This window comes from Ursus americanus, chromosome 5, assembly GCF_024610735.1.
Source record: "Ursus americanus isolate L20-20 chromosome 5, mUrsAme1.1.p, whole genome shotgun sequence".
In the NCBI taxonomy this organism is placed as follows: Eukaryota; Metazoa; Chordata; class Mammalia; order Carnivora; family Ursidae; genus Ursus; species Ursus americanus.
The window spans coordinates 84,745,826-84,762,677 of record NC_142131.1 but is presented as its reverse complement, the minus strand read 5'-3'; the positions used below and the strand labels follow the sequence as shown (position 1 = coordinate 84,762,677).

Here is a 16,852-nt window from a genome sequence, read left to right as displayed (position 1 = left end):
CTCTTTTTTTAGGGGGGGGAGGTATATTTATCTCACTGTTCAATAACATGTCTTTCATTAAAATAAATATAAATGTTTATCATCTCTGTTAAGATGCATTAATACCTCTTTTCTGCACTAACATTTTTCATTTGAATAGTGTATTTTGTGCTCATTTCTATTAAACCATTGGCTGACAACTAAATGAATCCTCAATTCGATCAATGTTGATACATATCCAAAATTTTCATATTGGAAGTGACATTGCATTTGAACACTATAAACACACTTATTTTAACATAAGGACTTCTGTTAAAGCCAAAATAATTTAAACACATTGCCAAAGATCCTGCAGAGGGCTAGGTATAGCAGGGCCCAGGGATCCCAGAGTTCTAAATCATGTCCTGACAGCAGTGAGCAGAACTTGCTTCATAGGGCCACAGAACTTTGTTTGTTTGTTGTTTGTTTGTTTGTTTTTTCCTCTAGGCTCAGTTTTAGAAGAAGGGTCATGTTAAACTAAACAGAATTAATGAAAAGAATACTAATTTAATGGGTTTTAGTTTAAGATAGTGATGTAGGAGGAAGATAAAGTCACTCCTCTCATAGAAACAATAAGTCTCCAGCTACATAAGGAAGAATATTCTCTGGGGGAAAAATAACTGAGCAACCCCTACACATCAAGTGAGTGGGGAAAAATCCCATACTGAAGTAAAGAGGGGAGGCTGAGACATAATCTCACCATAAACCTACCCCCAGCACAGTAACCTATAATTAGGAGGGGACACACAATGATGAGCTTTTGTCTAATGAGCAAATAATTTGATCTCCACATCTGGTGACCCAACTATTAAGACCTATACCTGAGAGATAAGCCCTTAAAACATCTAGCTTTGGAAGTCAATGTGGTTTGCATCCACAAGACCCATAGCCTATAGCAAAGTGAGAAATAGTTCTTAAATTGTTCACAAGGACTCACCTACCCCACAGTCAAGACTGAAGAGGAATATATATTCCGTAAAAATGGAAATAAAAAGAATATTGAGAGTCATGTTAAAATGGTATACAGACAAAAACAAAGCAAACAAATACTTTAAGACAATACTATAATAAGAGACAAATAGGTCATTATATAATGATTAATGAGTTAATGTAACAATACAATATAATACTTGTAAATATTTATGCACCTAATATAGGGCTACCTAATATATCATGGTATATAAACAGACCTAATGGAAGAAATATACAGCAATACACAAATAGTAGGGGACATCAATACCCCAAATCCATCAATGGGTAGATCATCCAAACAGAAAATCAATAAGGAATCATTAGCCTTAAATGACACTTTAGACAAGATGCACTTAACAGACGTACATAACATTCCCTGCAAAAGCAAAAGAATACACAGTCTTCTCAGGTGGACATGGGAAATTCTCTAAAATGGGTCATATATTAGGCCACAAAACAGTTCTTAATAAATTTAAAGAGGGCACATATTGCATGTTGCACTGGGTATTATACGCAACTAATGAATCATGGAACTTTACAGCAACTTTACAACCAGGGATGTACTGTATGGTGACTAACATAATATAATAAAAAATATTATTATAAAAAAAGAAAATTTTAATCTTATCAAGCATCTTTTCAAATTAAGATGGCATGAAAATCATAATCAATTAAAAGAAGAAAGAAAGAAAATTTACAAATATGTGTAGATTAAGCAACATGTTATTGAAAAACCAGTGGTTCAAAGAGGAAATCAAAAAAGAAATTAAAAAAAAAACTGTGAGGAAAATGAAAGTGAAAATACATGATACCAAAACATAGAGGATGCAGCAAGAGCAGTTCCAAGAGGAAAGATTGGTTTCTGTTACCCACATTTCATTGTAGTAGCTGTTGTAATGTTAGGTAAAACTTAAAAGTTCCCTTTTATGGTATTTTCATTTAATGTACCAAATTGTATATCTAGTTTTTATAATATGTTTTAAACAGATCTTTTCTAAGATGACATTATCTAAACTTTTTTTCTTATAATAATATTTTTTATAATATTATATTAGTCACCATACAGTACATCCCTGGTTTCTGATGTAAAGTTCCATGATTCATTAGTTGCGTATAACACCCAGTGCACCGTGCAATACATGCCCTCCCTACTACCCATCACCAGCCTATCCCATTCCCCAACCCCCCTCCCCTCTGAAGCCCTCAGTTTGTTTCTCAGAGTCCATAGTCTCTCATGCTTCATTCCCCTTTCTGATTACCCCCCTTTCTTTATCCCTTTCATCTCCTACCAATCTTCCTAGTTCTTATGTTCCATAGATGAGAGAAACCATATGATAATTGTCTTACTCTGCTTCACTTATTTCACTTAGCATTATCTCCTCCAGTGCCGTCCATGTTGCTGCAAATGTTGAGAACTCGTTCTTTCTGATAGCTGAGTAATATTCCATTGTACATATGGAAAACAACTTCTTAATCCAGTCATCTGTTGAAGGGCATCTCGGTTCCTTCCACGATTTAGCTATTGTGGACAATGCTGCTATGAACATTGGGGTGCATATGGCCCTTCTCTTCACTACATCCATATCTTTGGGGTAAATACCCTGGAGTGCAATGTCTGGCTCATAGGGTAGCTCCATTTTTAATTTTTAAGGGACCTCCACACTGTTTTCCAGAGTGGCTGTACCAACTTGCATTCCCACCAACAATGTAGGAGGGATCCCCTTTCTCCACATCCTCTCCAACAATTGTTGTTTCTTGCCTTGTCAATTTTTGCCATTCTAACTAGTGTAAGGTGGTATCTCAGTGTGGTTTTGATTTGAATTTCCCTGATGGCTGATGATTTTGAACACTTTTTCATGTATCTGTTAGCCATTTGTATGTCTTCATTGGAAAAGTGTCAGTTCATAACTTCTGCCCATTTTATGATTTGTTTATTTGTTTCTCACGTATTGAGTTTGAGAAGTTCTTTGTAGATCTTGGATACCAGTCTTTTATCTGTAGCATCATTTGCAAATATATTCTCCCATTCCATGGGCTGCCTCTTAGTTGTGTTGACTGTTTCCTTGGTTGTGCAGAAACTTTTTATCTTGATGAAGTCCCACAAGTTCATTTTATCTTTTGTTTCTCTTGCCTTTGGAGATGTGTCATGAAAAAGGTTGTTTTGGCTGATGCCGTAGAGGGTGCTGCCTATGTTCTTCTCTAGGATTTTGATGGATTCCTGTCTCACATCGAGGCCTTTCATCCATTTGGAGTTTATCTTTGTGTATGGTGTGAGAGAGTGGTCATGTTTCATTGTTTTGCATGTAGCTGTCCAATTTTCCCAGCACCATTTATTGAAGAGACTGTCTTTTTTCCACCAGATGTTTTTTCCTGCTTTATCAAAGATTAGTTGCCCAAAGATCCAAGGGTCCATTTATGGCTTCTCTATTCTGTTCCATTGGTCTATGTGTCTGTTTTTGTGCCAGTTCCATGCTGTCTTTGTGATCACAGCTTTGTAGTACAGCTCTGTTGGGTTGGCTGAGAAAGAGGGCCACTCAAAATGGTGGACACCCAAGATGGCCGAATCTCCTGCCAGAACTCCTGCAGCAGCCACGTCAACCCCAGTAAACTGAAACCTAAGCGAGAAACCGAAACTCTCTGCCCAGGACTCTAGCTGACCAATGGGCTACTTACAACCAGGCATAGTTACCAAAAAAGGAAAATTCTATCAGTTCTCCTACCTCCTCACCTTCCCCCCAGTGGTGCCCAATAAAAACCCTCTCTGCCCTGTCCTGGGCACGACTTCCCACACTCCCCCCTTCAGAGTCGCGGAACTTCGCCTGAGGATGCACACAGTAAAGTTCCTCCTAAAGGACACCCTCGCTGCCCTGCCCTGGACGCGACTTCCCCGACTAAACGCTCTTTCCTGAGTCGTGGAACCTCGCCCGAGGGAGCTTGCAATAAAGCTCACCCTCTGGACCACATTTGCATGTGCAGTCTCCATTTTATTTGCGGCAAGAGAAATCTTACAAGCTCGAAATCTGGCATTGTGATGCCCCCAGCTTTGTATTTCCTTTTCAAAAGTTCCTTGGGGATTCAAGGCCTTTTCTGGTTCCATACAAATTTAAGGACTATTTGTTCCAGTTCTTTGAAAAATGTCATCGGTATTTTGATCGGGATAGCATTGAAAGTGTAGATTGCTCTGGGTAGCATGGATATTTTAACTATGTTAATTCTTCTGATCCATGAGCATGGAATATTTTTCCTTCTTTTTTGTCTTCCTCAATGTCTTTCAAGAGTGATTTATGGTTTCTAGAATATAGGTCCTTTACGTCTCTGGTTAAGTTAATTCCACGATAACGTATGGTTTTTGGTGCTATTATAAATGGGATGGATTCCCTAATTTTCTTTATTCAGTCTCATTATTCATGTATAGATATGCAACTGAATTCTGAGCATTGATTTTGTATCCCGCCACATTACTGAATTGCTCTATAACTTCTAATAGTTTGGGAGTGGATTCTTTTGGATTTTCCACATAGAGTATCATGCCATCTGTGAAGAGAGACATTTTGACTTCTTCTCTGCCGATTTGGATACCTTTTATCACTTTTTGTTGACTGATTGCTGCTGCAAGGCATTCTAGTACTATGTTGAATAATAGTGGTGAGAGTGGGCATCCTTGTTGTGTTCCTGATCTTAAGGGAAAGGCTTCCAGCTTTTCCCCATTGATAATGATATTTGCTGTAGGCTTTTCATAGATGGTTTTTATTAGATTGAGGAATATACCCTCAATCACTAACTCTGAAGGGTTTTAATCAGGAAAGGATGCTGTATTTTGGCAAGGGATTTTTCTGCATCAGTTGAGAGGACCATATGGTTCCTGAGTATTTTCTTGTTGATATGATGTATCACGCTGATCGATTTGTGAATGTTGAACTACCCTTGCATCCCAGGGATGAATCCCACTTGGTCATGATAGATAATCCTTTTAATGTACTGTTGGATTCTATTAGCCACGATCTTTTGAGGATTTTGGCGTCCATATTCCTTAGGGAAATTGTTCTGTAATTCTCCTTTTTGATGGGTCTTTGCCTGGTTTGGGGATCAAGGTTATTTGGCCTTATAGAATGAGTTTGGTAGATTTCCTTCTGTTTCTATTTTTTGAAATAGCTTTAGGAGAATAGATATTATTTCTTCTTTGAACGTTTGGTAGAATTCCCCAAGAAAACCGTCCAGGTCTGGAGTTTTGTTTTTTGGAAGGTTGTTTATCACTGACTCAATCTCTTCATAATTAATTGGCCTGTTTAAAAAAATCAATTTCTTCCTGTTTCAGTCTTGGTAGTTTATAGGTTTCCAGGAAGGCCTCCATCTCTTCCAGATTGCTTAATTTATTGGCATAAAGCTGTTGATAAACACTTCTAATAATCCTTCCGATTTCACTGGTGTTGGTTGTGACCTGTCCTTTTTCATTCATAATTTTATTAATTTGGGTCCTTTCTCTATTCTTTTGGATAAGTCTTGCCAGTGGTCTGTCAATTTTATTGATTCTCTCAAAGAACCAGCTTCTAGTTCTGTTGATCTGCTCTACTGTATTCCTGGTTTCTAATTCATTGATTTCTGCTCTAATCTTGGTCAATTGCTTCCTCTTGTGCAGATTAGGCCTGTTCCTCTGTTGCTGTTTCAGCTTCTTGAGGTGAGAATATAAAAACTGCATTTTAGATTTTTCTATTCTTTTGAGTGAGGCTTGGATGGCTATGTATTTCCCCCTTAGGACTGCATTTGCAGTATTCCATAGGTTTTGGACCATTGTGTTTTCATTCTCATTGGTCTCCATAAATTGTTTAAATTGATTTTTGATTTCCTGGATTATCGAATCATTCCTGAGCAGGATGGTTCTTGGTCTCCAAGTGTTTGAATTTCTTCCAAATTTTTCCTTGTGTTTGAGTTCCAATTTCAAAGTGTTGTGGTCTGAGAATATGCAGGGAATAACTTCAGTCTTTTGGTATCAGTTGAGACCTGTTTTGTGACCCAGAACATGGTCTATTCTTGAGAATGTTCCATAGGGATTAGAATAGAATGAGTATTCTCTGGTTCTGGGGTGTAGTGTTATATATATATATATATATATATATATATATATATATATATATATATATATATATATATATAGATAGATAGATAGATAGATATAGTCCAACTCGTCGAATATGGCATTCAAAGCTTTTGTTTCTTTGCTGATTTCTTGCTTAGGTGATCTGTCTATTGCTGATAGTGGAGTGTTGTGGTCTCCTACTATTAGTGTATTTTTATCTATATGTCCCTTTATTTTGGTTACAAGTTGTTTTGTGTATCTTGCTGCTCCACTGTTGGGGGCATATATATTTATAAATGTCATATGCACCTGTTGGATACATCCTTTAAGAATAATATAGTGCCCTCTGTGTCTCTAACTATAGTCTTTAGTTTAAAATCCAATCTGTCTGATATGAGAATTGCTACCCCAGCTTTCTTTTGAGGTCCACTGGTGTGAAAGATGGAATTCCATCCCTTTACTTTCAGTCTGAATGTAGCTTTAGTTTCAAAATGAGTCTCTTGTAGACAGCAAATCGATGGGTCATGTCTTTTTATCTAATCTGCAACCCTGTGGCGTTTTATGGGTGCATTTAGGCCATTTACATTGAGACTGATTATTGAGAGATATGATTTTAATGATACCATGTTGCCAGTAAAGTTTTTGTTTCTACAGATTGTGACTTTCTGTTCTGTATCACTCTTGGGGCCTTTTCACTTTTATAGATCCACCCTTAATATCTCCTGTAGGGCTGATTTTGTGGTTACAAAATAGGTCAATGACTGGTGATTCTGGAAAGTCTTTATTTCTCCATCAATTCTGAATGACAGCCTTGCTGGGTAAAGGATCCTTGGCTGCATGTTTTTCACTGAAAGAGGTTTAAAAATGGCCCCCGAACCCTTTCTCTCATTCCAGGTCTGTGTAGACAGGTCTGACGTAATTCTGATACCTTTGCCTTGGTATGTGAGAAATTTCTTTGCCCTGGCCGCTTTCAATCCTGTATCCTTGGATCTAATATTTGCGAATGCACTATGACGTGATGTGGCGTATGTTTGTCGTGGTTGAGTTTGGGAGGGGTCCTCTCTGCCTCTTGGACATGAATGTTTGTTTCCCTTGCTAGATTAGGGAAGTTTTCAGCTACAGTTTGTTCAAATATCTCTTCTTGACCTCTGTTTTTCTCCACCCCCTCGGGGATGCCGATGATTCTGACATTGGAACGTTTCATTGAGTCAGTAATCTCCTGTAACCTACATTACTCAGCATGGATGTTTTTGAGTCCAGATTCCATTTTAGATTTCTCTTCTACTAACCCATCCTCCAATTTGCTGATACGTACTTCTGCCTCATTCACCCTGGCCGTCAGAGCCTCTAGTTTTGACTGCATTTGGCTCATAGAATTTTTAATTTCTGCCAGATTCTCTCTCATTTCCGCCCTTAGAGATTCTATATTCTCATTAACATTTTCATTAATACTTTTTTCAAGTCTACACATCATCTTGACCATTGTTACTCTGAATTCCATTTCTGATAATTTGTTTATATCCATATCCATTAGTTCTGTGGCAGAGGCCACAGACTCATTGTCTTTTCTTTGTTGGGGGGGATTTCTCCTTCTTGTCATTCTAATGAGGAGAGGTTGCAGGGTTGTCCAGAGCCCAAATTATTGACTGGGACTTAGGCTGTGCACCCTTGTTTTATAGGGATCTTAGGGATGGGGGCTTCTTGATTTTTCAGCCTGCCTTCTGGGGGAGGGGCCTGCCACGCCGATACTCAGGCAACCCTGTTTGGGTACAGTCTCTGTGTCCCCTGCAAGGGGGGATGGGGATGGGCACACTGTGAGCCGATATTTTTAGGCTTTTGTTCTCTGGTGGCTTTCCCTGGTGGTTTGCTGTGCCTCTTCTGAGAGTCAGAGCAACAGTGGCCAAATCTCAGCCTCTGTCTCAGAACAGAGGGGTCACGGACACTTCTCCACTGTTGTTCTGGGCACTTTAACCCTGTTTCTGTTGGTGCTGCTCAACCCTGCAGCATCCTGGGATGTGCGCCCCACACCCGGTGTCCCAGCCCTCACTTCCAGGGCCAGCGCATCTCTGTCCTTTGTGTTTCTAACACCACCAGCTGCCTCCGTGTGGTCCCGGAGCTCCCGGTGTCAGTCTGGTTCCAGTGAGCACACCAGAGTTCTGTTTCAGTCTGGTGGTGCGCATTCCCCAGCTCATGGTCTTAGTCTACTCTCTCCCGGGTGCCGGTCCGTGAGTCTGCCCGCTCCCCCATGCAGGTGGCTACTGCTTCCCAGCATCCTAACATGGTGGCTCCCTCACCCTTCTGTTTATCTTCCGATATCTGTGTGCGGTTTCACGGTTCCCCGCTTTGTACCTCAATACTCAGCGCTGGAGACGTTCATTTGTAGAGATCCAGTTGTATCTTTGTCCATCTCAGGCTGATTCCATTGATGTTCAGGTTGGTCTGGTACCTATCCAACTCGACTCAGGGGACTGGCTGAAAAAGGGGTCCCTTACTCCTCCCCATCTTAACTCCCTCCTAACCATAAGCTTTTGATGATTGATGACATCTTCCAGATTTCTCCATATTATGCTTCCATTTTCCTTTCCCTTACCGCACAATAGTCATGGTGCATAGGCAGCCAGAGCATCGAAGTTCATGAAACATTCTTAACATGAAAGTTTTTTTTTTTTTACCAAATCCATTAACAAAAACTGCATCCCACTTCACCTTTATTTTCAAGTAAAGAGGACTTCATAGGTGGCAAGATTAACAAGTTACAGAGATCTGATACAACATTGGACATATACTTAACAATATTTTATTGTGCACTTGACAAAAATTAAGAAGGTATAACTAACCTTCAATATTCTTAAAACACACACACATTAAAAAAAAGTAAAGTTAATAAACCTATTAATGTACTGTTGGTTCCTATTAGCTAATATCTTGCTGAAAGGATCTGTACCGTGAAAACTATAGAACACTTTTGAAAGAAATTGAGGAAGACACAAAAAATGGAAAAACAAAACAAAGCATTCCATGCACATGGACTAGAAGGACAAATATTGTTAAAATATCTATGCTACCCAAAACAATCTAAACATCCAGAACAATATGTATCAAAATACCATCAGCATTTTTCATAGAGTTGGAACAAAAAATCCTAAAATTTGGATGGGACCAGAAAAGACCCTGAATAGCCAAAGTAATGTTGAAAAAGAAAACCAAAACTGGAGGCAACACGATTCCAGACTTCAAACTCTATTACAAAGTTGTAATCATGAAGACAGTATAGTACTGGCACAAAAACAGACAAATAAATCAGTTGGACAGGATACAGAACCCATAAATGGACCCTCAAGTCTGTGGTCAACTAATCTTTGGCAAAACAGGAAAGAATATCGAAAGGAAAAAAAAAGTCTCTTTAAAAAGTATTTTTGGGAAAATTGGACAGCCACATGCAGAAGAATGAAACTGGATCACTTTCTTACATCATACACACAAATAAATTCAAGATGGATGAAACACCTAAATGTGAGACAGGAACCCATACAATTCTAGAGAACAGTGGCAGCAATGGTTTTGATGACAGCTGCAGCAACGTTGTTAGACACAAAGACAAAGGAAACAAAAGCAAAAATGAACTATTGGGACTTCATCAAGATAAAAAGCTTTTGCATAACAAATGAAACAGTCAACAAACTAAAAAGCAACCTATGGAATTGAGGATATTCGCAAATGACATATCAGATAAAGGACTAGTATCCAAATCCCTAAATAACTTATCAAACTCAAAACAAACAAAATCCAGTCAAGAAATAGAAGAAGACATGAACAGACATTTCTCCAAAGAAGACATACAAATGGTTAACAGATATGGAAAAATGCTCACATCAGGGAAATACAAATCAAATCCCAAATGAGATACTACCTCACACCAATCAGAATGGCTAAAATTAACAACTCAGGAAATAATAAGTAAGTAAATAAATAAATAATTAAAGCCATCAAAACGAATGAAATCTTGCCGTTTGCCACAAAGTGGATGGAACTAGAGGGTAGTATCCTAAACAAAATAACTCAGTCAAAAAAAGCCAAATAATATATGACTTATCTCATATGTGTAATTTAAGAAACAAAATAGACGAACATAGGTGAAGGGAGGGAAAAATAAAATAGGATAAAAACAGAGAGGGAGGCAAAACAAGAAACTCTTAACTGTGGGGAAGAAACAGAGGGTTTCTGGAGTGTAAGTGGGTGGGGGATGTGGTAACTGGGTGATGGGCATTAAGGAGGGCACTTGATATAATGAGTACTGGGTGTTATATGCAATGGATGAATCAATAAATTCTACTCCTTAAACTAATAACACACTATATGTTAGCTAAATTGAATTCAAATAAAGAATTTTAAAATGATTTTAAAAATTAAAACAGCATCACAGGAGTAAACTTATTGGAGTATATACATATTTTTATTAACTCGATTGCGGTGATTGTTAAATAGGCATTTTCATTTTCATTGTAAATTTTTATACTGCACTTTTTCCTGCTAACTCAGTATGTCCATAAACAGGGTTGGGAGCCCTTTGCCCAGGTGACCACATGCACCACTGTGATAAGGCTGGACGTTGCCTCAAGTTTCCCTTCTTACCCTCCTCAGATGAGGACCTAGCAATATTGAAATGCAGAAATTTATTTTTGCTTTTTATTTTTGTGTCCCACCTTCACCCCAGTGAAGATACTTGCCCATGAGCCTTCCCAATCTTTAGGCTCCCAAACTGCTTAGCTGACCCCCTCATCTGGCACTTCCTCTGTCTTTATCGATGTAACCCCCTGTAAGGAATATGATGATTTCTCTAGAACATGTGAGAAAAATAAAGTTTGTTTTCCTGAGTGTCCCTTGCATCCCCATTGTTGTGTCTGAATCTGATTGATAACATATAAAAGAAAACAGATTACCAAATGTCCAAAAACAAAACTGTATATATTAAATACGCACATACTTGTATATCAACTATCTTTATTAATAAAGCCAATTTTAAAAAGAAAACTTCCAAGATACACTTTGGTATTTTTTTTGAGTTTTGTTACAAATTTATTTGTTCATTATTTATTACAACTTATTTTATAATGTACTAATTGCTTTTTTGTATTTTAATAGATGATGTTTCTGAGGAACTGGAATGAGATACAGTTTTAGAATTTAAAGTTATCTCCTTTATCTGTTGGAAACTTATCTATATCTGACCGTTCAACAGCATGTTGTTCATTAAAATCAACATGAATATTCTTTATCAAAATGAGTTGATATTTCAGTGTTTACTTTTGCAATGAAATAGAATATTTTGTATTTCTTTCAACTAACCTGTTGTGTGGTAAGGACAGGTCTTCTCAGTTGGACCAATTTCCTTACATGCCTATGAAAATATAACATTTCCATACTGCGAGTGATATTCAGTCTTCGTTCAAATGCAGTCTTGTGAACATAAGGGCATTTATTAGAGCCAAAAATATTCAATACCCTGCCAACTGCCATGCAGCTAGATGGGTGCAACCTGACCATGTGATCTCAAAGTTTCTGACTCTAGGTTCTGACAGCAGTGGGCAGAGAAGATTCCCCAGGGAAGCAAATTGACTTTTCTTTTTTTAATCTCGCTTAGAAAACGTGTTTCCATCAACTAGGCAAAACAAATACCAGAGTGTTTTGAGATCTTTCTCTTATATTATTTGCAGTCTACAAATCACCTTTGCATAATTATATTTTATCCTAAAAAAAACATAGAAAAAGAGAGGTGCATGGGAAGACGGGGGGGAGGGGAATGACTGAAAGAGGAGCCAATCTGAGATCTTCAGGTCTAGATAATAGGAAAAGAGCAGAGCCCTGGCAAAGTGTTATGGAACAAAATGACCTCTGAGCTAAGTTCCATGGTAAAGAAAAACCCACCTGTTCCTCCGTCTTACTCACCTGCACCTGGCCAGGGAAGTAGAACGAAGAGAAGAAGGGTCCTGATGCTCACACATAAAGGCTTCGTCCCAGCTGGTGGTCCTAGGGCTTGAAGATCAGACTGCTGCCCTCCCATGAGCTATTGTGGATCCCAGTCCTGAGGTCTGGTTCGCTTATATTCGTACTGTTTTTCAAACACTATGAACATGACTCCCAAGCAGAAAACTGGCTTCTTAGCCCACTCATATATGGGAAAGTGAAAGCAGGAAGTAAACTCTGAACTAACTGACTCATCTTTTTTTTTTTTTTTTACATTAAAGGGCCCAATAAGGAAGAATGTTAAAGCATGGTTATCAATCACAGGATGAAACAAACACCTTACAGAATGAAGAAAACTTTGACCCTATCTTCAGTTTAGTATCAAGATAGGTTTTCTGAATTAGAATTAAAAAACACTCTTTTACTCTTGCAAGGCAAATGAAATTAGAGACTATCAAATTTTCTTATTTGGCACAAAGGAAATGAACAGTGTCACATAGTGCAGGTGGAAGCTCCTGTGCAGAAGTACAGAGGTTGGAAAGATTGCCTAGACCTCCAATCCCAGGAGAGGGTGTTTCAGCAATGTGTTTTAGTAGAGTGAGTCTTCTTCTTTGATCCTACATTTTTGGAGCAAGCATGGGAGAAGCTGTGCTGCATATTTTAGCTATAATATATAATCAAACATCACAAATCAAGAGTAAAAATGGAAAAAAAAAACTAATTATAAAAATGTGCCAAACAACATAAACAGGCATGGTTTATGGTTACTCCATGTTATCCATAGAGCATGCATAGGTATATAAATACTTACATGAAAATATGTAGAACATCCTTAACTATAAAGAAAATATGAAATAAAAACCTGATGAAATATCCTAAACATTGTAAAAAACAAAACTTTTTCTAAATGGCAATGCAAATTCTGGGAAATGCATAGGTAAACTGGATCAATCAACCATTGCTAATTAGAATGTAAAATGGTACAGACACCCTGAAAAAAATTGTACTTTCAAATGAAGGTAAATATCCAAATGCCACATGACACTAAAACTGCAATTTTTGGCAATATTCACAGTGTATATTAATAATATACACAAGTGTTCATAATACCTTAAGTTGTAATAGTCAAAATTTTGAAAGGCATCTATGCTTTTCACTATACCAACACAGAATTTTGAAGTAATCCAAATGTCCTCCACTGGGTGAGTACTTAAACCATGGCACATCTGTAATATGGTATACTGCTCATCAATTAAAAAAAAAAACTGTTGGTGCAAAAATCAACGTGTGGGATTACACGTGAAAAAACTGGAATTACACTGTGGAAGAAAGCAATGACAAAGATTACATACTGCATGAGTCTGTTCATAAAATGTACTTTAAAGTACAGAATTACAATAGATAAGTGGTTCACAAAGGTTAGGGACTGGGAATGGGGTCAAGGTGAGGGATGGAAGAAAAAGTGACTATAATGGGGTAACACAAGAGATGTTTCTGGTCATTTGAATTTTCTTTTTTTTAAATATTATTTATTTTGTTATATTAGTCGCCATAGAGTACATCCCCAGTTCATGATGCAATGTTCCATGATTCATTACTTGCATATAACACCCAGTGCACCGTGCAATATACCCATCACCGGCCTATCCCAATCCCCCACCCCCCTCCCCTCTGAAGCCCTCAGTTTGTTTCCCAGAGGCCACAGTCTCTCATGGTTCATTCCCCCTTCTGTTTACCCCCCCCTTCATTCTTCCCTTCCTTCTCCTACCAATCCTCCTATTTCTTATGTTCCATAAATGAGTGAAACTATATGATAATTGTCTTTCTCTGCTTGACTTATTTCACTTAGCATTATCTCCTCCAGTGCCATCCATCATGCAGCAAATGTTGAGAAATCATTCTTTTTGATAGCTGAGTAATATTCCATTGTGTATATGGACCACATCTTCTTAATCCAGTCATCTGTTGAAGGGCATCTTGGCTCCTTTTAATTTTCTGTTTTTTGGTTAAGGTTGTCACCCACATTTACACATGATATAAAATTACATAAACTACCCTCCCCCCCACAAACACATATTCAATGAGCACACTTAAAAGTACTAACATCTGATCAATTTCTGTGGATTCTAGTCAATCCAATTTTCTGATTATGACATTATGCTGGGGTTATACAAAATATTACCACTGAAAGAAACTGTGGAAGGGACTTCTCTGTACCAAATTTGCTACTTTTCAGAAGTCTATAATCATTTCAAATTAAAAAAGAAAAATAAATAAAATGTAAAATAGAGACCCCAGGCTCACTCAGTCAGTTAAGTGTCTGCTGATCTTGGGGTCCTGGGATTGAGCCCTGTGTTATGCTCTTTGCTCAGCAGGGAGTCTGCTTCTGCCTTTCTCTCTGCCCCTCTCCCCCTGCTCATGCTCTCCCTCACTCACTCTCGCAAATAAATAAATCAAATCTTTAAAAAAAATGTAAAATTAAGAAAGTCAAGGTCATAGAAAAATCAGTGATACTAAATGATAATAGGGTGACTTTTTATGTAGAAGATGATTGTTATAGGATTGGATACAGTATAATGTCTGGTGTGAAACAATGAATTATTTTAATTGAATTATTTAAAATAAAACAAAATAGAAGTTATCATTAAAATAAGAAAACATGCAAATGGCCAACAGACACATGAGAAAATGTTCCACATCATTTGTCATCAGAGCAATACAAATCAAAACCACAATAAGATATCACCTTACACCATGTAGAATGGCTAAAATTAACAAGAAACAAAAAATGTAGGCAAGGATGTGGAGAAAGGAAAACCCTCTTCCACTGTTGTTGGCAATGCAAGCTGGTACAGCCACTCTGGAAAACAGTATGGAGGTTCTTCAGGATGTTGAAAATAGAGCTATCCTATGACCCAGCAATTGCACTACTGAGTATTTACCCCAAAGATACAGATGTAGTGAAAAGAAAGGGCATCTGCACCCCAATGGTCATAATAACAGTGTCTACAATAACCTAACTGTGGAAGGAGCTGAAATGTTCTTCAACAGATGAATGGATAGAGATGTGTTTCATACATGCATTGGAAATTTACACAGCCATCAAAAAGGATTAATACCCACCATTTGCACTGACATGGATGGAACTGTAGGGTATAATGCTAAGTGAAAAAGTCAGGTGAAGAAAGTCAATTATCATATGGTTTTACTCATATGTGGAATAAAGGAAATAGCACAAGGATCATAGGGGAAGGGAGGGAAAACTGAATGGGAAGAAATCAGAGAGAGAAACAAACCATGAGAGACTCTTGACTCTGGGAAATAAACAGGGTAGCACAACAGGAGGCGAGTGGAGACATGGGGTAACTGGGTGATGGGAATTAAGGAGGGCACATGATATGATGAGCACTGGGTTTTATATGCAACTGATGAGTTACTGAACACTACTTCTGAAACTAATGTACTATATGTTGGCTATTTGAATTTAAATGAATAAAAAAACCAAAAAGTTCACTGAAATTAAACACATGATTGTTTAGGATAGACAACTGGAAGGCATGATACCAGATTTCATAGGAAAATCACGCGTATTAATGTGGGCAGGTATAAACCTACAAAGCATTAGTATAATCACGTTTTTTTTTTAAAGATTGTTTTCTAATTTCAAAAACCCTTTGCTCTTCAAGGTTATTTGGAAATTCGAAGACACTCTTGATTTATTAACTGAACATTTTACTTAGTATGGCAATTCATTTCTAAATCCTTAAGCTACACCGATATGATATTTTGATATGTAAGGAGCTTGGATGTCCTCACTCCCATTCTCACAACAAGAAAAGGAAAAAAAAATGAAGAAACTAAAAACAAACAACTCTCCTTAGGTTTATCAGAAAGTTGATATCACAGGGAAAACAGCTGCCCCCAAATTAGAGAGACCATCAGGCAGATACAGAGAATCACAATTTACCACATAGTAGGAACCACTCATAGAACTAAGGAGAAAAAATTAATCTGTAATAGCTGAGTGCTGGGTGGTTGGGATGGATAATCTTGAGTTACAAACTTAAAAGTGAGTCTTCCTTAGGTGGACACATTCACTTTCAAAAACGTTACCTCCAGGAGCTCTTCTAGATTGTCATGGTGAAGTTTGGAGAAAAATTTCAAACAACCATCAGAAAGAGGAGAAAAGTTGGCATCTTAAAATACTTCCAGAACATAAATTTCCTAAATGGCTTATCCTCAAAGGACTTTCACAATGAAGCAAAAATTGATAGTTTCTTGCAAGAAATTAAAAAAAAAAATTCCAGAAAGAAGAAAAATTCCATAGGTGAAAACATGGAAATTAGTAAAGATAGGAAGAACATTAGAAAAGGTATGAATGAAATTTAAATAAAATCTTCTCTTTTACTTCATAACTGATATGACAAATAACATTGATTTAAAATAACATCTAGGAGCAGGCAAGATGGCAGAGGAGTAGGGGACCCTGTTTCATCTGGTCCCTTGAATTTAGCTAGATATCTATCAAACCATTTTAAACACCCACAAAATCAGCCTGAGATTTAAGAATGTATATCTGGATCTCTACAAGCAGAAAAGCAACTGCTTTTTGCAAGGTAGGATGTGTGGAGTCGTGAATCTGCAGGGAGATATCAGAAGATAAACAGAATGGGGAGGGAGCATCCATAAGCTGACTCCTGTAAAGTGATATAATACCAGAGAGCAAAATCAGAACCCTTAGAAATCTGCTTTAAGGAGAGACATCCCTCTTTGAAAGGGGCTCTGGAAATGAAAAGGCAGAATTCTAGGTGGGGCATGTGGTCT

At 37.7% G+C, this 16,852-nt stretch overlaps 1 protein-coding gene across 1 annotated transcript in view; it reads right to left on the bottom strand.

The window, feature by feature from the left end:
- LOC123791162 (butyrophilin subfamily 1 member A1-like) overlaps nt 1-12,125 on the bottom strand; it is a 61,566-nt gene extending 49,441 nt beyond the window's left edge. Inside the window, exon 1 of the mRNA XM_087862474.1 lies at nt 12,011-12,125. Coding sequence (XP_087718600.1) covers nt 12,011-12,125 — 115 coding nt within the window. The remainder of the gene's footprint in view (nt 1-12,010) is intronic.
- Between the last annotated feature and the right edge of the window lie 4,727 nt (nt 12,126-16,852).